The sequence below is a fragment of the Urocampus carinirostris genome, chromosome 1, assembly GCF_059441175.1.
Source record: "Urocampus carinirostris isolate Australia breed hairy pipefish chromosome 1, RoL_Ucar_1.0, whole genome shotgun sequence".
NCBI lineage: Eukaryota > Metazoa > Chordata > Actinopteri > Syngnathiformes > Syngnathidae > Urocampus > Urocampus carinirostris.
Window position 1 is genome coordinate 24,506,526 of NC_142349.1, and position 25,536 is coordinate 24,532,061.

At 39.1% G+C, this 25,536-nt stretch overlaps 1 protein-coding gene and 1 pseudogene across 2 annotated transcripts; both read left to right on the plus strand.

Moving 5' to 3' along the window:
• The first annotated feature begins 129 nt into the window (after positions 1 to 129).
• LOC148374028 (plexin domain-containing protein 1-like) lies at positions 130 to 23,652 on the plus strand. Of its 2 annotated transcripts, none has more exons than XM_088354261.1 (13): positions 130 to 268; positions 11,826 to 11,932; positions 13,171 to 13,314; positions 17,372 to 17,441; positions 17,967 to 18,089; positions 18,811 to 18,929; positions 19,136 to 19,232; positions 19,299 to 19,394; positions 21,492 to 21,573; positions 21,652 to 21,712; positions 22,616 to 22,712; positions 22,931 to 23,085; positions 23,158 to 23,652. In XM_088354261.1, the coding sequence occupies exons 3-13, from the start codon at positions 13,246 to 13,248 to the stop codon at positions 23,269 to 23,271; spliced, it is 1,083 nt and encodes a 360-aa protein (XP_088210387.1). In that variant the 5' UTR covers positions 130 to 268; positions 11,826 to 11,932; positions 13,171 to 13,245; the 3' UTR covers positions 23,272 to 23,652. The 2 variants fall into 2 exon arrangements, with proteins under 2 accessions (XP_088210387.1, XP_088210377.1); XM_088354251.1 differs by lacking the exon at positions 130 to 268 and adding an exon at positions 5,193 to 5,251.
• LOC148374029 (U2 spliceosomal RNA) lies at positions 836 to 983 on the plus strand (annotated as a pseudogene).
• Positions 23,653 to 25,536: the final 1,884 nt, after the last annotated feature.

The following is a 25,536-nucleotide window of genomic DNA, read 5'->3' on the forward strand; positions in this document are numbered from 1 at the left end:
AACGCTACAGTAAATCGATGCTGGTTAACACATGTTTCATTCATGCAAACCAAATAATATATAGCAAAGCACCTAGAGCAATTTGATAGGGTGAGCGGTAGGGATGGGTGGAGCTATGTAAAGAGCATTTCTTTCTGTCTCTCGTCCTGCGCGGTTGCGCCGAAGGAAAATAAGTCGAGATCCTCGTTTGCAGATTTTGTGACATTTTCACAAAAGAACTTTGGTCGCAGCTAAAAAAACATTATTTATGACAAAAAGGACGGTCAAGGTGAGCCTTAACACTCTTAAGTTACTGAGGCAAATGTTAAGTGAGACAAATGTTAAGTGTCAAGTCAAGTCATGTTTATTAGTACAGTGGAACCTCGGTTCTCGTCCAAAATCCGTTCCAGAACCCTGTTCGAAAACCGATTTGATCGATCTCCGAAAATCGTTTTTCCCATTAAAAGTAATGTAAAAACGTTTTAATCCGTTCCAACACCCTGGATGTTTACAATGAACGTAAACATGAAGCTAACCCAGGCTAATCGTACGTTCGCGTTAGCGTAATCTTCCGTACAAAAGATTACGCTAACATGAACATGTAAAAATAAAAAAAAGGATTATGAATAGGATTTCTTACCTTGGTGGTGGACGGTGGGGAGAGAAAAATCATCAAAAGTTTTTCAACCTCTTCCAAAACTTGCGGCAGTTGCTTGCTTATAGCGCTAACTTCCTTAGCCGCATCACTCGATTTCACAGCCTCCTTATTCTTTACTAACCAATATGGGTTTTTCAGGGCCAATAATTCCACACAAGTAGAAGCTTTTAAATCAGCTTTAACTTTGATGCCAGGTCCTTAGCTTGGCCTTTTGGCTTTGATGCTAGTTCCTTAGCTTGGCCTTTTAGCTTTGATTTTTGCATTCCGGAGATGGAATAAGAGCTTGCTCTGTCCACTCCACGCATCGGCCCGGTATTGCAGTACCTCCGGGAACGGTGCATTCGCAATGATCGCAACAAGGCTTTAGGGCTAGGACCTTAGCTTGGCCTTTTGGCTGAGAGTAAGTGTCCCGGCTCCTAGGCTTTGTAGCGTATTATGAACTGACCGATAACCCTTAAAACCCCCCCCCCCCGAACTGATAGTAGATTTAGCCATGCTGTATTCACTAGCAAGATCGGAAATTCGTACACCTCTTTCATATTTAGCTATTATGTCTTTCTTAAAGGCAATAGTTGGACGAACAACTTATTTTTTTTCCCACCTGTCCTGCTTGCACCGACCTTCTTCGGAGGCATAATTAGGGGCTAAAACACCGTACGCCGCTCAGCATCGCGCCCTAGCGTACCGGCGTTCGAACTCCGATTATTTGACCGAACAGCGAATCAAGAATTTCTCGAAATTTTGGGTCGAACACCGATTTGTCCGAACTGAGAGGCGTTCGAAAACCGAGGTTCCACTGTATAGCCCTTAATCACAAGGAGTCCTAAAGGGCTGCGGAGACCGCAGATTAATGCAAACCACATACTATTATAATACCATCCCCTGATCTAATACCTACATGAAGGCTAGGGAAAACTCAACATGAGGAAAACGAAAAACCTTGAGAAGTGACCACACATGAGGTAATCCCCTAAGTGTTGTATTTATATGGGACACAGGGTTTAGCATTATTATTTTCTAGATTTGATCAATTCATCAGATGTCTCACAGTTTAAAATTTTGTGTTCTTCATTATATTTAAAACCACTCCGTCCATTATTAAGGAATAGAGAGTTTTTAAAATGCTGTAATTTTTGGTGGTGCTAGTGTTCAATGTGTTTGGGCTCCAACCAAAACAATTGTTTGGTTGTGCCCATGACAGAAAGCCTGCCAACAGCAACAAAGAGAGAAAGCTGCAGGATGGTCTTGCAAGGAAAAGTCAGTAGTGGGCCAACAAGGCCTGCAAGGCCTCCTCTGCTGGCCTAAAAAAATACCTGAATCCATCCATCCATCCATCCATCCATCCATCCATCCATCCATCCATCCATCCATCCATCCATCCATCCATCCATCCATCCATCCATCCATCCAGTCATCCATCCATCCAGTCATCCAGCCATCCAGCCATCCATCCATTTTCTACACCACTCATCCCTACAAGGATCGTGGGGAATACCTGAATGTCATTAGATTTTGTCCATTTATTAATATTTCCAAATTATCGATCAGCTTCTTTTAATCGCTTACCTTCGTTTGCCCTGGTTCCAGACGTGTGCTTTCATATGTAAACTTTTACCAATCAAATTTCAGCCATTACTTGTTGCCAGGCTTAGAAATCTGCTCAGAGGCCTTCAACAACAATCCTGAAAGCCCTTGCAGCGCGACATGGGTGTCAATACAGTAACGCTGTTGGTTTAGCCAGATTCTGAGTTTGAAGACATCACTGCCTTCTAGCAGGCATAAGGAAATGCCAGGTAGGGGGCAGTAATGCACCACAGTCTAAAAAACTATTTTTCTACTAAATTATAATAGCTTTTGTTTTTTTCACTCTTCAGTGAACTTTTAACTTGTTTCAACTTTGAACATTTTGTACTAAGAATCTCTGAAGTCATACAAGAAAATGTTTATTAAAAATATTGACTTTTCAGTGCAACAACAAATAAATTATGAAATACAAGAATAAACTTTCCATTTACATTACATGAAAAACACAGTACATATAAATTAGAAAACCATGAACATCAGTGTTCTCGTTTGCCCGCGTCCCTGCGTCCTGGACGCATAATTTTTGCTGGGGACGCATAGTGTCAAGACAACGTGCGTCCCCGGGACGCAACTTTTTTGACACAAAATTGTCATTTTTACCCGATTACTTTTTTTTTTAAACAAAGATTTACCGCACTCCAAACTTTTCGTCAGGCAGATCCGCCATTGTTGTTTTGGTCAGGCGGTTCGAGTTTTCGTCTGCACGCCGATCTCGGCAAACGAGATCTCATTGTTTCGATATTACGTCATTGTTGTGTTGGTTGTCGTCGAGGGAAGGTGAAGGCTAAATATGCCTCCGAAAAAAGTTAGTATTAGGTGAAAATCAACACAAAATTGGTAATTTCTTCAGCGTCAGTAATAAGTCGAAACTTAATGCAGAAAGTGATAACAACGGCAATAATTCCGGCACGAAAAAACGGCGGAAAATTCTTCAGAAGATCGCGAAGGCCAGGAAAACACGTGTGTTGAAGCCAACGATTCGACGAAAGAAAACAAACAAAAGAATACTCCTAGCAAGAAAAGGACTTTTCAGCCAAATGGACTCAATTATTTTCCTGGTTGCGCTATGAGCAGGATGATAATGGATTGGACTTGAGAAGGCATTACAACTGTGGTGGGACAGCAAACCACGAAGAATATATGAATTGGAAAATCTGAAGTGATAACTTGCTTTGTATTACCAATTAACTGAGATGATTAAAACTGCACGAATATATAGACTAATATTTCAGCAATATTATTTTGTATAATTTTTGTGAAGTGAAAAATCTGAAGTGATAACTGCTTTGTATTATCAACTGTGATGATTAAAACTGAATGAAAATATAGATTAATATAATTATTTCAGCAATATTATTTTGAATAATGTGCAATATTGTTGTGAACTGACAAATCTTTGTATTACCAATAAACTGTGATGATTAAAACTGAATGAATATATAGATTTATATTATATATTTGTCGCTGATTTACAATGTCAACCTCGATAACACTAAATTTTGGGGACCCATGGATCTCTGTTGGGACCCATAGATTTTTGAGCACGCGAGTCCCAGGGACCCATCACGTTTAACAGGTAAAATGAACACTGGAACATATATAAAATTATGAACATATATATTAAAATATTTACAGACATATAAAAAAAGAAAAATACTTTTTAACCTTTTATACTCAACAAATTTAAAGTAAATAACACGGAATCCCTGAAAAAAATATGCATATTGATCAATCACAAGAGAAAAAAGTATCCCAAAGGGAACTGGCTCTTGATTGGTTGGGAGCCAGCTCGTGTCGCTGACTTCCAAGAGCCGGCTCATAGAGCTTGTTCCTTCACGAACGACACATCCCTAAAGGCCTAGGTTTGGAACGCACGGCCCGCCACTGCTTTACGTGGACATAGATAATAGCCTTTTAATGTGTCTCGGGTACTTTGACATGATTGAAGATCCAGCTCTTAGAGTAAAATAAAAATGAAAAATTGTATTTGAACTGAACCATTAGTATTGTGAATCAAATTGTAAACATTGCTAGTTCAAAAGGCTTCTGCTGTAGTCAAAAGCAAAATAAAATATCATAAAATACCTACTTGAACCCCCTGAACTTTATTTGGACCTGAACAACAGCATTTTGGATTGTAGTTAGTGTGTTCTGAATTCTATTTATCTATTTTTATTACGTGCAATTAATTTGATGTTAACTGTTTTTTATTGTACAACCCAATAATAAATAGTTGTTAAATATTCTTGAAAAATTAAATATCCTCTCATTTTCTGCACCACTTTTTCTCACTAGTGTTAGAGGGGTGCCTCCCTTGCTCATTCACACCTTTGGACAATTGGCATCGTGTGAGGAAACCAGAGTGCCCATAGTAAACCTACGCAGGAAGGGGGGGAACATGCAAACTCCACATGAGGAAGCTTGAATTGAACGCTTGACCTCCGTACTGTGGGGCTGACACACTAACCACACATCCACTGTGTCGCAAAATTAAGTATCTTTCTTTTGAATTGACTTATGCAGGTTAATGGTCACATGGTAGAAAGTGTCTTTCAAGGGTTTATTGGAAATCTACATAATATCTGAACAGAGCTGTCCAAACATTTATACAGATAGGACACAACAGGAAGGTTTTTTTTTAATCAATGTCTATTTTCACTGTAACATTATTTAAATTAAATGTGGAAATATAATGCATGATTTCACAGAAGTGTTATATCTATTTCCTCATCCTTTTGAATTTGTTGAACAAAAAATACTGCTTATTTGAATGAAATTAACCTTGATGAGAGTTCTCTTTCTTTGTCTGTCCTTGTTGCCATCGTAGTGGATGATCAACCCTGGGGAGGAGTATAAAGCAGCAGGGTGGCGCATGTAGCATGATGAAAATAGAACCAGTGAGTGTCAGAAAAGTTTTGTCTAGACTCTAGAGAGTGCTGTTATTTACCCAAGATAGAATAATGATTCTCAATGTGGGGATGCTCTTTCTCTGTCTCTTTCAAAAAGCCTTGGCAGAGTTTCCATCAACAGGTAAGGATTTAAAAGAACTTCTAAATGTTTTTTAATGCCTTTAAAGCGTTTTAATCGTGCATATTGCTTCTCTCTAAAATCGAAATTTGTAGATTTTTCCCAGATCTTTGCATGCATTTAGCCAGCCACTCCTTCCAATAAAGGACACATATGCGTTTAAAAGCCCTTACATAAAAAATATTGGCATTATTATGCGGTTATCTTATTTAAATGCAATTGTGGCGCCTTTTTCTGTATTGCATGATTTGTCGAGAAAGCAAACTCTAAGTTAAGGGTCCCCACAGTTGTACTTACAAAAGTATGCATCTAGCTTTTTTCAAAAGATGGGAATGAGTGATGCTTCAAGACAAAATGGTGTTGAATTTTCAACAGAAAGGGTTTTGAAGGAAAACACCAAAGGGACTGTGTTTTTTTAGTTTGATAGTCACATTTTAAAATGGCTAATGTCTTCATTAAATGTGGTGTATCTACTGAAAGGATATTCTACTAGCTTACGCCATCTTCTGGCTGGTATTATCAATGCAGCTCTTTTTGTTGCACGTGCAAGTGCGTAAAAATCTTGGATGCGCTCGAAAAAATCCTTCCTTTTTCATCTTTTTGGGGTTCGCGTTAGTAATTCAGAATTCGCTGGGAATTTGGAAATACATTCCATACACAGGCAGCACGGCGGCCCAGTGGTTAGCGCGTGTGCTTGTCTGAGGTCATGAGATCAAACCTTCCTTTGTGGAGTTTGCTTGTTCTCCCCGTGCCTGCGTGGGTTTCCTCCGGGCACTCCGGTTTCCTCCCACATTCCAAAAACATGCATGTCAGGTCAATTGACCGGTCCAAATTGTCCCTAGGTGTGAATGAGCGAGTGAGTTGTTTGTCTCTGTGCGCTGCGACTGGATGGCAACCAGTTCAGGGTGTCCCCTGCCCAAACCCTGAGGATAGCTGGGATGGGCTCCAGCACCCCCGCGACCCTTCTGAGGATAAGCGGTGCAAATAATGGATGGATGGATGGATTCCATTCACAGTTAAATCAATTCTGTGACCATGGCCCAAACCAGGGGCGATTTCAGGTTCAGAACTTTAGGGTTGCTGAGCACTCAGAGTGTCTGTGTGGTTATTTCAATTTATTTTTCTAAATTTCATTTAAAGGTATATTTTAACACTGTTCAGGAGTGTCACTTCCCATTTGTCAACATCACATTACACTTTGCAGTTTTCAGAAACACTTTTATTAGGAAGCTCATTGCTGCATTTGGTTCAATGCAGCTAAATTCAGAACTAACATCTGTTGATGATTACGGCATTGCGTGGTAAAATAGTTCAATACACCCAGGCCTCCACAGACTCAGGATTTATGTTTTATGTTAACGTAAGTGATAATGTTAAAAATGATCAGATTTTTGGTCACTAATAGCAAATCTGTACATTGTCTTCTTCTGTACGCTGTCTGTGTTTGTTATCACTAAATAGAAATACTGTATGTATTGACCTGCTGATGTTTCCACTCATCAAAAGGTGGTCTGATAGATAGGCGTTTTTAGATACAAGCATAGTCACGTGTATTGTAATAAATACATCCATATGTAAATGCAGCAATGTATTTTTATAATAGGAATTAGTAATGCTCTTTGACAGCGGATCTGGCTAGAATCGCAAATCTATGATTCATGTTTGACAGCTGAAATCAGGTTTGCGCATGAAATATGGCTTAATCAAAGCCTGATGAAGAATATTTAGTATTTTGAAATAAGAACATCCTCATCATCATTTTATATGATAGCTGCTCCCTTCGCGATTCTTCAAGACTTTTCGTGACATAGAAAACCACTTCCTGAGCAAAATCCTTGAATTATCTAATATACCCTGAACTTTCCACGAGAGGGGGGGTGCGCTAAAAAATGCAAAACCCCCTTGACCCAATACGTGATGTGCTTTGTTTGAGGTGTCCATAAAAAGGTTTAGAGTTTGATATTTCCTCAATTAAGTAAGTGTTAAGATAGGGGCAGGAGTCTGTCAGCTCTGCTGCAGAGATTGAATAGGTGGGGAGGTCAGCCTGGAAGTACTGAGGCCATACACTTCAGGAACTTTCCTTTTAGGGTGTACTCACTTTCGTTGCAAAAGGGCTTATTTATTGACGGCTATATTCTGAGTTTTTTGAGGGTTACAATAAATGTACACTGCTGTAATAGCTTAACACACACTACCTTTCATTGTGTCAAAACGATATTTCTTCTGTGTTGGTCTACTAGACACTGTAAGAAAATTCAGTAGAAATGTGATGAGTGTATTTACAAAACATCTCAACATCTCCAACAAATACAATCAGAATACATAACACAAATGTTGGGCAAAGTTTAAAAAAAAAAACAACTAAAGCCTATATTGTCTTTTAAACTGATACGTTTAAAGTTTAGTGGCCAGTTATAATAAGGAGAGAAGATGGATGACTTGCAAAGTGAACAGGGGAGAGACCTGAAACCTCAGATAAGAAATTCCAACCTGTGTAAAAGCCCTTCACTGAGCCCTTTTATTATATCTAGTAGGTTAAAAAAGCATAAGGGTGTGGCATCAAGGAACAGCAACATGATTGGCAAATGTAATAACACCCAGAGTCCAGGTTCTTAATTAAGGCATGGTCACACAGCCTTTCACGGGCGTATCGAGGCTGAATCACAGCCAGAAGTTTCTGCCCGTGAAGCAGACGCGGTGGAAAATGTGCAAAATTGGCTAAACCCGCTGTTTACCCGTGGTATGCCCGCGAAACAGACGCCGGCAATTGTTCCACGTCCTTATCGCGGGTAACCGCGGCTGCATCGCGTTTGACCGTGCTTACACGCGGTACACACGCTAATGCACGTGATAACACCGCGATACAGGCGCAGAACAAACGTGCTATGACCGTGCTCCACCCGCGATTACCCGCTAAAATTTCGCGTCCTACCCGCGTGTAACTACGTCTTGGCTGTGGCCGTAGCACGTCCTAGCACGTTCGTACCGCGTCTTTACCTGGTGTGTACCACGTGTGCCGCCCGCGGTTACCCGTGGTCTAAAGTTTTGAGCAGCGCAAAACTTTTTCGCGCGGCCAACCGCGTGTGAATTTCTTACCGCGTGTAAAGCACGACTGTATCTCGTCTGTATCGCGATCTCAAAGCGTCCAACAGCGTCTTCTTCACGGGCAGATATTTCTGCCCGTGATTCAGCCTCGATACGCCTGTGAAAGGCTGTGTGACCGGGCCTTTACCTCATGTAGAGGTTTTGAGTTTTTCCTTGCTCTCATGTAGGTTTTAGATCAGGGGATGGTGCAATAACAGTCTGTACAACCCTTTGACCTGACTTTGGTGACATACTGTATCTTGTATTTAAAAGCTGTTTGTATACTGTATAAAAGTCCTCTTTGTGTCCCCAAGAGGAAACCAAACGCTAAATGTGCACATTGTGTAGAGCATTGTTTCACAATCATGGTTTTTTTCACACTTGAGGTTAAGGATTGTGTGGAGACAGAATCATTTTAAACGATTGCGCAGACGTACCAAATGGTCAACTGACCCCCGTCAATTTATTTTGGAGCAGCCACCACCCAACCACAGCATCACAAAATGTTTCTCCAGAGACTGCAGGCACGCCCGTCCTGAGCACAGCGCCAAGTGGAAAGGGCCAAGTAAAAAACACGCTGAGAGATAGTTCATGCAGAACACTGCTGCAAAGCACTTTTTGTTGTACAGTATTTTTTCATGAGAAACTGCTGATTTCAATATGTTTTTCACAGTTAGACATTTATCGTGATACATTATATGCACTCAAAGCTATAGAATGACCGCTTCATTACGTCAAGCAACACACAGAGGACTATTATGAGTAAAGCATTTATGTTGAGGTTAAATTGGTATGATGACAGTTTTCAGTCTTTCACGCAACATTTTTAGGACGTTTAAATTTGAGACTTACATTTTCTCAGTTTTATTGAAACCAAATTGAATTTTTGGAGTAAGATAAACAAGAATTGGGAAAATCTCACTAAACCACCAAAGGCAGAGCCAGTCCACTTTAGTATTTATTTCAACTTTTGTTTTGTTAAAGGGACATTGTCTATCATTTCGTGACTCCTAGTGGGGGAAAAACCTTCATTCATTAAAAACAATATTGATTTGAAAAATAAGCAAAAATTAAATGAACTATCATACTTTTTAAAATACTTGTAGGTCAAGAGATTTTTTTTTATTTTACATAACTCAAGGGACCTACAGAACTGTCTACCATATTGCAGCTAACAACACAAACATCTCCACATGAACAGGGTATTGCAGTCAATATGAAGTGAAGCATTATCTGTCGTCTGTTGTATTTGTTGGATAGTTATTTGACCGCAGCATCGATAAATAATCTGCATGTTGAAAAACTAAATCCAATTTGACCGCTATAAAAACTGATAAAACCTGAATAAGAAGTACAGTTTTTACGTTAAAATCATTTTACACAAGATGAAAAATTGGTTAGCTTGACTGCACATACTCCTGGTACAATTTAACATGTTCCTGTAGGATCATTTTGAAGGGACATTGTGTGTTATTTAGCATCTCATAGCGGGGAAAAACTTCATTCATAAAAAACAAAAACAATATTGGTTTCAATAAAAAGCAAAAATCAAGTAATTAAGTATCATACAAACATGCATTTTGTTTTTTAAAGACTCATGGGCCAAAAAAATGTTTATTTGAGATAACATGGCACTCACCTAGAGGAACCTAACATGATTGTCCGTCATCTTGCTGCAAAAAGAACCCCAAAACTTTGGTAAAGGCTGGGCAAAAAAATGGGAAGAAAAATGGTGCGGTTTGGTCACTTTGAGTCTCCGTAGTTTGTAATCTTCCTTGTGCTCAATAGCACTGTTTTGACTGCACTACACCATACAGTGACATCTAGTGGTCAAATATGACACAATGCACATTTAAAAATCAAAAAATAAAACATTATTCACAATTGTAAGATTAGTATTGTGAATTCCTAATATACCATAAAAGGTTTCTACTACACAGGTACATTTCTAAAAAAAATAATCTTGGTTTTCTCGTAGCGCTTACAGGACGCCACACAGACACACTCACATATGAGTTATGCACGCACACAAACCAAATCCACCTAATAGACTCAATATCAAGCTTATTAGAACCCATCTGGTGAAATTCTGCCCAACTAAGTTTGATTAATGATATGCTATAATTCGTTGCTGCAACAACAAATCGACAAAATTGATTAAAATCGATGATTAAAAGCATTTGCAACTAATTAGACCATCGTTTTGTTGTATCTCGTGATTTATGAGTCAGCAAGAACGTTAAATCAATGCAAATTAGAGTGCACGCCATTTCGTTGTGACACTGGAAATTGTAGTACTGCTTTGGTTGTTACGGTTGCCATGGCGCCCAATTGGCCCCCAGCGTGTGGCACCAGCGTCTGTCACGGTTTCCATGGCGCCCAATTGGCCCCGCTCGTAAGCACCATCTGAAACTCGTTGACGGATTGGCTCCCTGTCAGTATTTAAACGCTGACCTGACAGTCGCCTTTTGTCGGTCCGTCTGCGAATCTCCGTTTTTCCTGTGGTTTTGCTCCTGTTTTTTTTCCCCGCCACGATCTGTTTGATTTAGACCTTTTCTGTTCCCGACACCGTCATCGCTTGCCACGGAAGTCCAATTTCCGCGGCTGAGCAACCTACTCCCAGCGACCAACGATCTTCGGATCGAGTGTGCATGTTTAACTCTACCCAAGGGCCAATTCTTGAGCAGATATCATTTTCAAATTTGCAATGTTGATCATATTCCAACATTTAACCCCCCAAAACAAATTGGTTGACACTGAGGATAAGCGGTGCAGATAATGGATGGAAGGATGGATGGATAATTGACAAACACTTATATATTTTTGTTATATCAGAATATTTTGTTTTGTTCACATATATCTGGCCAAGACTTCAATATTTCAATAAATAGGAGGGAAATTAGAGATCCGACTCATTGATAAAAAAAAATAATCGACCGATTCATCGATTTTGAAATTAATCGTTTGTTGCAGTCTTACTAGAATTGTCATATTGCAATGAAATATAGTTTAACTTCTGCACTTTTTTGCATTAAATGATGTTTTTGCCTTTTGATTTATCCACTGATGATTTCAAATGACAACTGGGAGTTCCCAGGAGTTCAAAAGCTATAAGGGTTCTTCGGTGCCACGTTGCTTTTGGCTCCATTTTTTTTTTGTTACGTTACGGCTGGGTCTGAGCCTGCCTATTGCCCAAATAGTATGTGGGTTCTTGCTTATGCTTGTGTATTTCAGTTGTTGTTGGTGCTAAAATTAGCCCATTGCATGAACTAGAAAGTAACTAATACTGTGTGACAACACTGACAAGTAACTCTGGACTGTTGCATGTTTACAATGTCATCTAAAGCACAGATATTAACATGAAACCCATGTTTGCTTGCCAAAAGGTTGAGTGACTGTTTGCCTTTTTTTTTTTTTTTTTTTTTGCTGTCCTGTTAGAATCTGTCATGATGCGTGTGCAACTAAAATAACGAGCGACTTTTTATTTGGACAGAGGATGGCTACATTGTTATTTCGGAGAGAAATTCCAGGACACCCAGGGCTATCCCAGATAAAGGACTGTCTCTCGACATCTTGACAAACAACATAACCAGAGTGGTGGTAAGTGTGGTAATAATATTTTTGCTGATAGTATAAAAACAAAAATCTTTAAACAGAATCATATTTTTTATATTCCATTTAGTTGATATAGATTTCTTAATTGTCTCTTAATTATCATTTTTTGATACATTTTAGAGTAATTACTGGTCAAATGCAGCATATCAGCAATGAACATCAACGTTCCTCATGAAGCCCAATAACAAATTGGAGAACTCCAAATTTTGTCCAAGAAAGACATAATATAGTATAGTACAGTGTATATATGGGTGTTTTGAAATGAACTGCTTAACCTCAGTAGGGTCGCGAGGGTGCCCATTCTAGCTGTCCTCCTGCAGTGGACACCCTGAGCTGGTTGCCAGCCAGTTGCAGGGCACACAGAGACAGACAACTCACTCGCTCATTCACACTTAAGAACAATTTGGACTGGCCAATTAACTTGACATGGATGGGGTTTTTTTGGAATGTGGAAGGAAACTGGAGTGCCCGGAGGAAAACCTCGCAAACACTGGGAGAACATGAAGGCTGTTAGCTGGATTTAAACCCATTACCGCAGAACTGTAGTGTAGATGCGCAAACCACTCAGCAGCCATGCCGCACCAATAATATGACCTTTTTACCTATTTTTGATTTTTTTTTTCAGTTGAAATGTAATAAAGTATATACATTTGCATTTATACAATGCATTGTAATGTGTTAATTTTTTAACCTTGAAATGAATCCTGTTGAAAAGGCCAAAATAGGAAAAATAATAATGTAAGTTAAATTCCAATTAAATTACAATTAGGATCTACTGAATGTATTTGCAAATTTTGAGTACTAAGTACTCCATCTTTTTCAATCCATGATACTGCAGTACAGCGTACCTCAGTGTTATTTATTATCAGCAATAGCATCATTGGACAAAATATTGGCTTAAGAGAAAAAGACTAACTTGAATTGACTTATGACATACCATTAAAAAAAACATACTTAATGTTGACAAAATAAATGTCTCGTTGAATGATGATTCAGGTAATGAACAGTAAAAAAAAAAAAAAAATCAAAAATACGTTTTCCTTCCTGTGACAGTGAAGAGTACCAAATCCCACTGTTACTCGAACTGTTGGAACTAGAACTGTGCATTGTAGTCAGTGGTGAGGTCAAATAAGTTGGCATCAAACACCGTCCTCTTTTTTTTATTGCAAGCTGTACTGCATCGCAGCATAGCAAAGTTGAATTCCTGGGTTTTGTTTTTTTAGGAAGATGGAGCTAAGTATTACACGTGGCGGTTCTTGAGCCCAGCGGACCGGAGAACTAAGGAGCTATGGACAGACATGAGCAACGTTGGGCACGGCCAAGTCAGAGTGCACGGGATTTTGTCAAACTCCTACCAGCAGGCCGCTGTAAGTATCCCACGAAATAAATCAATATCTGCCGCAGTAATTCTATGGTGTGTTGTGCTCTGGCATGAACGTGTCCCAGATTAAATCATTGTTGATGAGGGTCAAGTGATGGCAAGAAAATGGCAAGAGATTTTTACACTTTATCTTTTTTTGAAGAAAAGTTTCTTTGTCTTGGAAAGAGGAGTTTAAGACCAAGTTGTAAGAATCTTCACCTAAGCATACCGAAGACTGATTCTAATTACTACACATTTTGTAACCCTAACTATAGGAAAATATCATAACGGTATAATCAAATCAAATATTAAACTTTTTTTATCTTGATTTTTTTTTTCAAAGATGGGGTGCGTCATTTGAGGTGTCCTTAGAACGTTTAAAGTTGTATATTTTATCTTTGTGTTAACAATATTCAACTGAGTTGAAAGAACCCTTATACAGGGAGTGCAGAATTATTAGGCAAATGAGTATTTTGACCACATCATCCTCTTTATGCATGTTGTCTTACTCCAAGCTGTATAGGCTCGAAAGCCTACTACCAATTAAGCATATCAGGTGATGTGCATCTCTGTAATGAGAAGGGGTGTGGTCTAATGACATCAACACCCTATATCAGGTGTGCATAATTATTAGGCAACTTCCTTTCCTTTGGCAAAATGGGTCAGAAGAGGGACTTGACAGGCTCTGAAAAGTCAAATATAGTGAGATATCTTGCAGAGGGATGCAGCACTCTTAAAATTGCCAAGCTTCTGAAGCGTGATCATCGAACAATCAAGCGTTACATTCAAAATAGTCAACAGGGTCGCAAGAAGCGTGTAGAAAAACCAGCGCGCAAAATAACTGCCCGTGAACTGAGAAAAGTCAAGCGTACAGCTGCCAAGATGCCACTTGCCACCAGTTTTGCCATATTTCAGAGCTGCAACATCACTGGAGTGCCCAAAAGCACAAGGTGTGCAACACTCAGAGACATGGCCAAGGTAAGAAAGGCTGAAAAACGACCACCACTGAACAAGACACACAAGCTGAAACGTCAAGACTGGGCCAAGAAAAATCTCAAGACGGATTTTTCTAAGGTTTTATGGACTGATGAAATGAGAGTGAGTCTTGATGGGCCAGATGGATGGGCCCGTGGCTGGATCGGTAAAGGGCAGAGAGCTCCAGTCCGCCTCAGACGCCAGCAAGGTGGAGGTGGGGTACTGGTATGGGCTGGTATCATCAAAGATGAGCTTGTGGGGCCTTTTTGGGTTGAGGATGGACTCAAGCTCAACTCCCAGTCCTACTGCCAGTTTCTGGAAGACACCTTCTTCAAGCAGTGGTACAGGAAGAAGTCCGCATCCTTCAAGAAAAACATGATTTTCATGCAGGACAACGCTCCATCACACGCATCCAAGTACTCCACAGCGTGGCTGGCAAGAAAGGGTCTAAAAGAAGAAAAACTAATGACATGGCCTCCTTGTTCACCTGATCTGAACCCCATAGAGAACCTGTGGTCCCTCATCAAATGTGAGATTTACAAGGAGGGAAAACAGTACACCTCTCTGAACAGTGTCTGGGAGGCTGTGGTTGCTGCTGCACGCAATGTTGATCGTGAACAGATCAAAGCACTGACAGAATCCATGGATGGCAGGCTTTTGAGTGTCCTTGCAAAGAAAGGTGGCTATATTGGTCACTGATTTGTTTTTGTTTTGTTTTTGAATGTCAGAAATGTATATTTGTGAATGTTGAGCTGTTATATTGGTTTCCCTGATGAAAATAAATAATTGAAATGGGTATACATTTGTTTTTTGTTAAGTTGCCTAATAATTATGCACAGTAATAGTCACCTGCACAACCAAATATCCTCCTAAAATAGCTAAAACTAAAAAAGCCCCACTCCAACTTCCAAAATATTCAGCTTTGATATTAATGAGACTTTTGGGTTCATTAAGAACATGGTTGTTGTTCAATAATAAAATTAATCCTCAAAAATACAACTTGCCTAATAATTCTGCACTCCCTGTATTTTTTTCCACCGCATATTCCTGCATTTATTTTCCTTTTAACAGAGCTGTTCCGGCCACGGAACACATTTGGTAGCAGGAACGGAGCGAGGTGGGTGGAGGGCAAAATAATTTCTATAAGTGGAAAATTAAAATTATTAAAGTAAAAAGAGGCCTTTTTGAGTATAGTTCAAATGCCAAATAAAAACCCCAAGAAAGATAGAAAAAATAACTTTTTATTTGAGGGCATCTAAGAAATACTTGCACACACATCATGAATAAGCTGACTAAGGCTGCAATTGTGAATTTAAGCCAGGAGATGCCGTCAAGGAGTAAAAAGTTCTGAATTCCGCACAATTCCTTTAACAACATCCTTCATCTACCTATCTATCACTCTCTCTTTCTCTCTCTCTCTCCCTCTCTCTCATTCTCTCATTGGTTTGAGTCAAGTCAAGTCAAGTCATGTTTATTTGTATAGCCCTTAAAAACAAGAGTCTCAAGGGGGCTGCACAAACCACAGATTATTGCAAACTACAGACTATTATTACACCATCCGTTGATGTCAAAGAATTTGAACATTTCTGAGCAGTATTCGAGTCACTTGAATAGAGCATAACAGACATGTAGTTGCTTAATAAAACCTTCTAATATTTATTGCTCCTCTTCAGCAACTAATGTATCTCACATGCACTTGAAGTGCAACAAATTAGCCAGTAAACAACATAGTAAAACAACAATCAGCATGTACAAAAACACACACAAAAACGTAAGTTAAACATATTAAAAGAGGAATTTGGCACACACTTTAGCACACTTAAACATTTTTGTTGATGTTCAACTGCAGAGATCAGCTCTCTAGAGTGTACCCCACAGCTGAAATAATGAGACAAAACAGAAAAGAAGATTAGCTTCCCAAAGAATTTGGTCCTAAAATTCCAGTGGAGTGAACGTTTGGATTCATGAAATTTATAGTCATTAAGTTTGAGCTCGGCAAAATGTTATACTTAGGGCAACATTTGTTTTTTGAAACAAACATAGTAGCTGCATATGTCATATGTCTTAATATAGGTAATAAAAGTAATATTTTTCATTATAGACGGATTCATTAAATGTGTTCTTCATCCGCTCACAAGGCTGTACTTGCCCAGGACACACCACAGAAAATGGTAAAGGGATCATCTAACCAACCAACCAATCTCTCCCACTAACTTGGGCTGATCCCACTCTGTTCAGACATCTTTGCTTCCAATACTAATAATCACTGCAAATATTGCATCAGCGTTGGGAGGAGGCATATTTTGCATTTGACATATGGTTTGCACATGTTTTTGTAACCCTTCTAATGGGCTGCTTTTGGGACGATCCAAAGCTGCCATTAACTATAATGATCACAAATAGTTACACCGAGTATCCCTTATAATACACTATACCAACAAGTAAATTATGTACACATTCACTACAGTATTTCCAATTGCAAACAATTTAGCAGGGTACACATTTTGGATTTACCATTAAAACCCAAATAGTTGTTTCAACCAGAAGTTTGTTTTAGTTGCTTATCTTTCAGTGGGGGTGTTTAAAAATGTATACATGCGAACAGAAATTTTGAACATTCTAACTAATACTTAACATCTAAGAGAATACCTAAATGATGAGTGTAAAAAAGTCATGTCTTTACTGCCTTTATTGTACATGATACAGCATACTCCTTATGACCCAGACTACCCACCATACACTAAGGATTGGGAATTGCAGACATTAAATAGGTGTAAAATTCAATAAATGCAGGGAGATTTTTTTGTTTTTATACCTTCCATACTCCAGGATGATTCCTCAAGGTTTTATTCTGGAGGCATCTGTAATTTATTCTTTTATCGATTTTTATTCAATAAGATGAAAATTGTCGTTAGAAACTGCAAGGACTACATTCGTAGAGATAATGCTCACTTTTAGTTGCCATTGTGACTAATTTGATTGTTTTATCTAAGAATATACACTGTATATTTTTTAATGGTTCTTGCCTTTAGTGTTATGAGATTAGTGCAGTTGTAGTAAAGTGACTGATGTGTGTGTTTGTTTTGCAGAAAATCGCCCTGTCATTTGACTTTCCCTTTTATGGACATTACCTGAGGCAGGTTACTATTGCGACAGGAGGTAGGTTGACTAACTATTTGGCAAATGTCAAGAAAATTGAAGGCATACATTTTGTTAGTTTAAATTACGAAACTAAAGTAATAATTTTTACCTCAACATGCTCCAAGACAACGTTCCATGCTGTTAAAAAAATGCTGTTAAAATGATGGTTTTATTTTTTCGCGTGAGCGGCACAGAACAGCGAGGATTTGGACAGTGTTAACCATGGTGCGTGGGATTTTAATTTAGTGTCAAAGCCTACAAGGATAATTTTAGGTAAAGTGCAGCATCAATATCACAATTTTCTTTTCATTGGCAACAATATAACCCTTATCATTTTACCGATAAAAAAATAACTATCGACTATTATGAAGTTCAAATATTCTATTTTAATGAAAAACATCAAGATAAATTATATGTTAAGGGAAACCAAGAACCTCACAAACATTAAACAACTAAAGGAAAAAAACCTTTGGAACTCACTAGCTAATGTTTGAAAACTCATTTTAAAATTTGTCATTTTACTGATTATTACCTAATTTTCAGGCTTTATATTCACGGGTGAGGTCACCCATCGCATGTTGACGGCCACGCAGTACATCGCCCCACTGATGGCTAATTTTGACCCCAGCCATTCCAAGGAGTCCACCGTGCAGTACATGGATAACGGTAAAGTACACTATCTTTTCCCAGACATGTGCATCTGTTATGTTATGCATATTCTAAGAAGCCTTTTTGGGGCCTTATGCTTGAGTATTGAATATGAATCCATCTGATAATATATGCCTTCTACTTTGAGGGTTTTTTGGGGGACATATTTCCAAGTACCCTAGGTTATTTAACCATCCTTCTGCACCACTTATCCTCACTAGGGTCTTGTGGTGCTGGAGCCTATCCCAGCTATCATCGGGCATTGGGCAGGGGACACCCTGAGATGGTTGTCAGCCAGTTGCAGGGCACACAGAAAAAGAGTGTACACTTGCTCATTCACATCTATGGACAATTCGGACCCACCAATCACCCGACATACATGTTTTTGGGGGTATGGGAGAAAACCAGAGTGCCCAAAAAAAACACGCAGGCACGGGGAGAACATGCAATCTCCGCACAGGGGGGCCACAGGGGCTTTAACGAGCCCTATAATTCAACCAAAATAGCCTTTTTAAACCAGAAAGGGTGTCTTATTCTCTGCTTTTGTTGTTTTACGCCAATAAGTAAAAGTATCCTTAAAAGGTCACTGCTTTTCTTCTTTTTGTTCAGATTGACATTTTACCAAATTTTGCGTCAATCTGGGATTTTTTTTTTGTGAAAAAAAAATAAACATTCTGGGGGGAGCCCCTTTGTGAATTTTGGGAAGTTGTTCTGAGTGTATTGGGTTTGATTCCATCAGGTGAGGTTTTCGTGGTCCAGTGGGAGCAGGTTCGACTGTCGAGGCAAGAGTCAGCAGGAGCCTTCACCTTCCAAGCTGCACTTCACAAGACAGGAAACATCACTTTTAGTTACAAAGACGTAAGATAAGAGAACATTGAATAATTGCAGGGTGCCGAGAGCATTGGACTATATTTGAAATATTGTGATATTTTTTCCTGGAATACAAGCAAATATTTTTGGATTTATTGGGCAAAACCATTAACTATAAACTTTATCAAATATTGTGATGATCAGGTCACATATGAGGAGACTCATGCAGCTTAAAATGATGTTCTTGTTTTTAGATACCGCTCCCTCCCAGTGAAATTAGCCCAGCTGATCACCCTGTGAAAGCCGGCCTATCTGATGCTTTTATGGTCACGTCATCGTCAAAGTCAGAAGGTTAACACCTGGGAAGTCATTTCATTTTTTTGCCCCAATTGGCAATGCAGTGTTTGTCAATCACAGGAGTCCAAAGGAGGACGGTTTATGAATACCACCGGATAGATATTGGCGCATACAATATCAGCAGCACCTCTGCAGTGGAGTTCATGCCTTTGCCTAGTAAGAATCAATTCAAGTCAAGTGATGTTATTTGTATAGCCCTTAATAACGAAGAGTCTCAAAGGGCTGCACAGACCACAGATTATTGCAAACCACAGACTATTATTACGCCATCCCCTCATCTAAAACCTACAGAGGGCAAGGAAAAACTCAAACAACATTGCATACCAGGCACTGTTACTTAACCTTTAGGTGACATTGTGAATCATTTAGCATTTTAAAACAACACTCAAGGTTGATAAAATTCTATTTATTTGACCTAAAACGAGGCAGCCGACACGATTTTCAGCTATACCTTGCCGCCATGGGTATCCCCAAAAACCTTGTGCAAGGCAGGGCAAAAAAATGAGAAGAAAAATGCAGCTGTTTGGCCACTTTAGGTCTTCTTAGTTGTAGTATTCCTTTTCTTATACGCACTCCTTTTCGCTTGAACTACACAATTCTGCAACACCTAGGGGTCAAATATTAAACAGGATATTGTGTATCATTTAACACGTCGTAGTGATAAAAAACAAACCAAAAACCGTAATCCATTAAAAAAAAATATCCGTTCAAAAAAATAACACTTTAAAAAACACATGAACTATCATAAAAACATCCATCCATCCATTTTCTGCACCACTTTTCCTCACTAGGGTCGCTGGGGTGCTGGAGCCCATCCCAGCTATCTTTGGGCAGTGAGCAGAGGACACCCTGAGATGGTTGTCAGCCAGTTGCAGGGCACACAGAGACAGAGAATTCACGCGCGCATTCTCACCAATTAACCTGACATGTTTTTGGAATGTGGGAGGAAACTGAATTGCCCGAAGGAAACCCATGCAAGCATGGGGAGAACATGCAAACTCCGCACGGGAGGCTGCGGTAGCTGATAGTGAACCCTGAACTTCGGCACCCTTGGGCTTCACACCAACTACCCTGCCGCCACGCTGCCCCTTATACAAACATGCATTTTTTTGGGGGAGGTCAAAAAAGTTGTATTGATTTTACAAAAAGCGAAGCTCAACTAGAAAGAACTGACATGATTGTCTGCCATTTGACTGCTACAGGGACCCCCCCCATAATCAAAAACCTAGTGCAAGGAAGGGCAAAAATGAGAAGATTTGTCACTTTGTGTCACGAACCAGAACGGAATCTCGGACCCAATTGTGTTTGTTTTAAAAGAATCTTTATCGGATTGAGCTGACAGAGCTTGCTTTGGAAGCTGATGGTTGTCGGTCGCTAGCAGCGTTGGGTGGAATGGCAACTCCGTGACAGGTAGGCAAAATCGATACAGCTTAGCGGGCAGGTCGATGGCCAGGGCAGTAGAGTAGATCGTAAACATGGGACAGAAACATGTCGAAACAGGAGGCAGGCAGGAATCAAGCAGGAGAAGTCTTTGGTACTGGTAATCTGGCAAAACACACAGAGAGACACAAGTACGGTCTGACACTCCCCAATGGGTGCTGACTGCTTAAGAGGGGACTGCCAGCCAATCAGAGTGCGCGCTCCTTAGCGCCAAACGATCGCCCCAGGTGTCTTGAGTTTGGCAATCATGACACTTTGAGTGTCAGTACTTTGTATTCTTCCTTGTGCTTTGTAGCATTTATTTTTAGTTTCGATAGACAATACAGCAGCATCTAAAGAGTCTCTCAACATTTTGGTTTGCACCGTGTATATATTTGGGTCATTCTGGTGTTCATTTTAAAAAACCTAAAACGACTTCCGATTGGATTTCTGATACAAAAATAAACCTGCACCTTTTCTATGATATTTTGCACATGACATGAAAATCAGCCTCTCGACTTGTTGGAAATCTTAGACCCGAGGTTTATGATTTCCCCTGTACATATTTGCACAGCTTTTTAAATTAGATGGACAAAATAAATAAACACTGGAAATCAGAATTTGGAGAGATTTTTTTATGTAACACCCCCCCCAAAAATGCGCCAATGGTTGGAACAGCTATGAACATTAAAATTAAGCGCAGTTTGATATGATATGATATGATATAAGATTTCTTTTTTTGTTGTTTTACTGAAAGGACAGGTAGTGGTGCTTGCATCTCGAGCAACTTGGCAAAACCAAAAATGTAAAATGTTTTTGGCTCCTTTTTGTCAGCCTGTTTGCAACACGACAACTGTGAGAGCTGCACCTCGTCCAATCGGACTTCTGACTGTAGCTGGTGTCACGTACTACAAAGGTGAGTTGATCAATTTGCTCATAAGTACGTTTACTGAAAAATTGGAGTATTAATTGACATGAAATGGCTGTCCTTTAGGTGTTCAGATGGTATGGATCGACACAGGCAAGAATGGCTGGATTTTGGCTGTTCGGAGGAGGTGAAAAAAATCATTTTCGTTTTATTTACTATTAGTCACTGCAATAAGGTCCATTCTAGGCACTTGGTTGGATCCAACACCAACTATTTCAGAAAATTCCCGTTATATTAGAAAAGTAATAGATTTATCACATTTCTTATGCATTTAACATTCAATGAAATGTACTGAATGAATTAGTTTCTTTACATGAAATTTATTTTGGCATGAAATACTTTTACATTAAAATTATATTTAAACATGTTAATCATGTTACCCACAAACCTATTGCAGTTATTTCATGATATATATATTTTTCTGATCTTTATGTTAAACCTTTAGACTATTAAATATAGTTATTAATTATAGTTATTCCTTTTTTATATCAGTATATTATTTTAAATTGATGAAAAATTACCTCAACACCTGAGCATCCAGGACACAAATCAGAAAGAAAATCAAGAAACGTTGAGTTTATTGGTTATGTATTAAAATATAATTATTAAGTTATTAAGTTAGAAGTTAAGTTAGTGTCATAATTGCCAATTTGGAACACCTGCGGCGGCTTGATCGGCACCAACAGCCCGGACAAGCTGATTGGTGGCCACACCCTTCTTAAGCCCCCGACTCCAGTTCAGTCTTTGTCAGATCGTCATGCGAGCTGTTGTGTTCCACTCAGTGAGCTTCCCCGTCCGACTCTGTTCCTGTTAAAACCTTCCTCCTGCCTGATCTCCGTTTTTGATCGGTTTCTGGACCTGACTACGCCTGTTCGGCCTGTGTCTTGGGCGAGTACAGCCTGATAGTGCCCATCCCTCCTCAAGCTGTAATACAGTCATTTTATTCTGTTCCATTAACGTATACGAATAATGAATGAGCTGCTGAGTGTACTTACTACAATAATGTGTAATAGTGTGTACATTTTAACAGAACAAAAAGACCCATTGTGATGATTACCTCCAGGACAGCTCTGTCACACCAGAAACGCAGAATGAGACATCTTCTGCATCACAAAATCCTTGTTATGGTGAGTATGAGGACAATTGTCTTCAATGTAAACACATTGTTTTTTTGTGTACCTAAGTATGCCTATAAAGCTTGTTTCTTGGGTGATTATCACCTTTTCTCAATACATTGTTGATGCTCCTTTGACAGATGTCACTGAATAAAGTAATTTTGAATGAGATTTCATAACCTTGACGTGTCTAAGTAATGTATAGTTAGTTCCTTACCTTTTTCATACAGATGTTGGACAAGATAATCTTCATAGTGTTGGTTGTCATAACACAGCCATCGTAGTGGGTATCGCATCAGCTCTGGTCCTACTGCTGGCCCTGGTTCTTGTGGCTGTGTATTTCTATTGTCACCCATCTGCTGTATCGCCCTCCAAATTCATCAGGGTGAGAACCCAGCTATGTTTCATTTCTAATTCTATTTTTGTTCCACCACCTTATTTATTCTTTACTTTACAGGGATACAAGAGCCACTGGTCCTCGTTTAAGTTCCACAAGCAGCATCAGACTGGCTACGTTGAAGTCGAGGGAGACGGTCAAGAGAGGAACAGCATGGTTCATGCTGATATATGATTGAGCTACAACACAACCTACTTACATGTGTTCATTTCTGAAAAAAATACCTTAGTATGATTCTACATGAAAACAAAAAAGGAACCTTAGACTAAGAAGTTTATTTTGTCTATAATACTTTTAATCCTGATCATTTATAATATGAAATAATAATTCATTTATTTCATACGTATATTTTTTTTTCTCAAAGACTCATAGGTTATATTTCCTTGACTATGGTATCATGTTGACATAAATCTGTGCAACACTGGTTGGGAATTAATTATCAAAATGTACCGTTTACCTAATTGTTCCAATTAGTTATCTGACTCCATTAACCAAACACGACCTACATTCATCCAACAATTATGCGCGCTCTTTTCTTGAGAGAAAAATGACCAGGAATGCTGACATTTCACACAGGGGGTGGATGTTTAATTTTCCTAACAGGAGAACGAGACCAACTGGGACGATGTGACAGGGAAAATTAGGCAAAGACTTGGTTTTTGGAGCCTAGGAAAACTGACAATACAGGGGAAGGTCCTAATCATCAAGGCGATCATCCTCCTATTACTTTTATAAATCAGTTTAGTTTTCATGCCCAAAAGAAACGTGCTTTTACAACTGGACTGAGCCATCTTTTACTTTATCTGGGGCTCAAAGTGGGAAAGGATAGAGAGATACAATGAAAAAGGAAAAAGGGGGAAGGGGTGCCTGCCCCCTAAATACAGCCATATCATTTTCGCTTGCAGTACTTTGTAGCATTTTTACAAAAGAAATCTGCTCGCATCTTGTTTTGAAACTAGGACAAAAATGACGATCAAAATGAACCTCAATGATCTTAAGTAACTGTGGGAGAGAGAAAAATTTTGAGGCCCCGGTGTGCAATATTTGACAACTAGATGGCACTGTATTGTCTAATGTGACTGAAAACCAGTACTGAACACAGCATAGCAGCAAGTTGCCAGACATACATGGCGGAGAATTTGGGTAGGGATTCAGCTATGTAAAAGAAATACACATATGATACACACTTATGATATTTAATGATGTAAAATTTAACATTGGTACGATAAGTATTCTTGCCTAATATTCAAATCAATGTTTTTTTTTTTTTTTTTTACAGAATAAATGTTTTTGTATCACTAGGAGGCACAAAAAATGTTAATTGTTGGTCTTGGTATTGGACTTGTTCTCAAAAACCGCTCTGAACATTGACAAATGTAATATAATCCAGAGTGACTCCGTCAGAAATGTAGGCGTCATAATTGATCCCAATCTGTCCTTCTAAACACACGTTAACGATATTATTAGGATAGCTTTGTCCATCTTCGCAACATTGCTGAAATTCGCCCTGTGCTGTCTCAGTCGGATGCGGGGATTAGAATTCATGCGTTTGTTACCTCTTGTTTCGATTACTGTTAGATACGGTCTCCCGGAGTGTAGCATCAAGAGCCTGCAGCTGGTACCAAATGCTGCTAAGACAAGAAAGTTTGATTACATTACCCCTATTTTAGCTAACCTGCATTGGCTCACTGTTAGCTTAAGATGTGATTTTAAGGTTCTGTTGGTATTATACAAAACTATGCATGGACTTGCTCCCTCATATCCTTCAGATTTAATTTCCCCCTATGTTCCGGTCCGGAGCCTTTGCTCTGAAAATGCTGGTCTACTAGTGATCCCAAGAGCCAAGAAGAGATCTGGAGGTTCCAGAGTGTTCTCCATTCTGGTCCCGGTGTTGTGGAATCCTCTGTATTCTCAGATTTGATCTTCAACCTCAGTGGAACTGTTAAAATCTAGTCTAAAACACACTTTTATTCAATAGCTTATGAATGACCAATATTTCATGTTGACAATATATGTGTATTGTTTTTTTTTAATGCAACATCCATTGCAATCTGGTCATCCCTTTGAATTTTTTAATTTATTTTATAACTTATTACTATTTTATTCCATCTTTGATTTGATTGTTTGTTAATGCAACACCCACTGCAGCCTGGTCATCTTGGAAGAGGGATTACCTCATGTGCGGTCCCTTCTCAAGGTTTATTTTTTTTTATTTTTTTTTATTTTCCCCATGCTGAGGTTTTTGAGTTTTTTTCCTTGACCTCATGTAGGTTTTAGATCAGGGGATGGTTTAATAATAGTATGTAGTTTGCAACAGTCAATGTTCTGTGCAGCCCTTTGATACTCCCTGTAATTAAGGGCTATACAAATAAACATGATTTGACTTGAATTGATTCTTACTAGGCAAAGGCATGAACTCCACTGCAGAGGTGCTGCTGA

Bases quoted from the DNA above. Each gene is read 5' to 3' on its own strand.
- LOC148374028 (XM_088354251.1), top strand. From the start codon at position 5,200: ATGCTCTTTCTCTGTCTCTTTCAAAAAGCCTTGGCAGAGTTTCCATCA. The intron at 11,933-13,170 runs GTAAGTGTGGTA...TTGTTTTTTTAG, and splicing joins ACAACATAACCAGAGTGGTG to GAAGATGGAGCTAAGTATTA. The intron at 22,713-22,930 runs GTGAGTATGAGG...TTTTTCATACAG, and splicing joins ATCACAAAATCCTTGTTATG to ATGTTGGACAAGATAATCTT.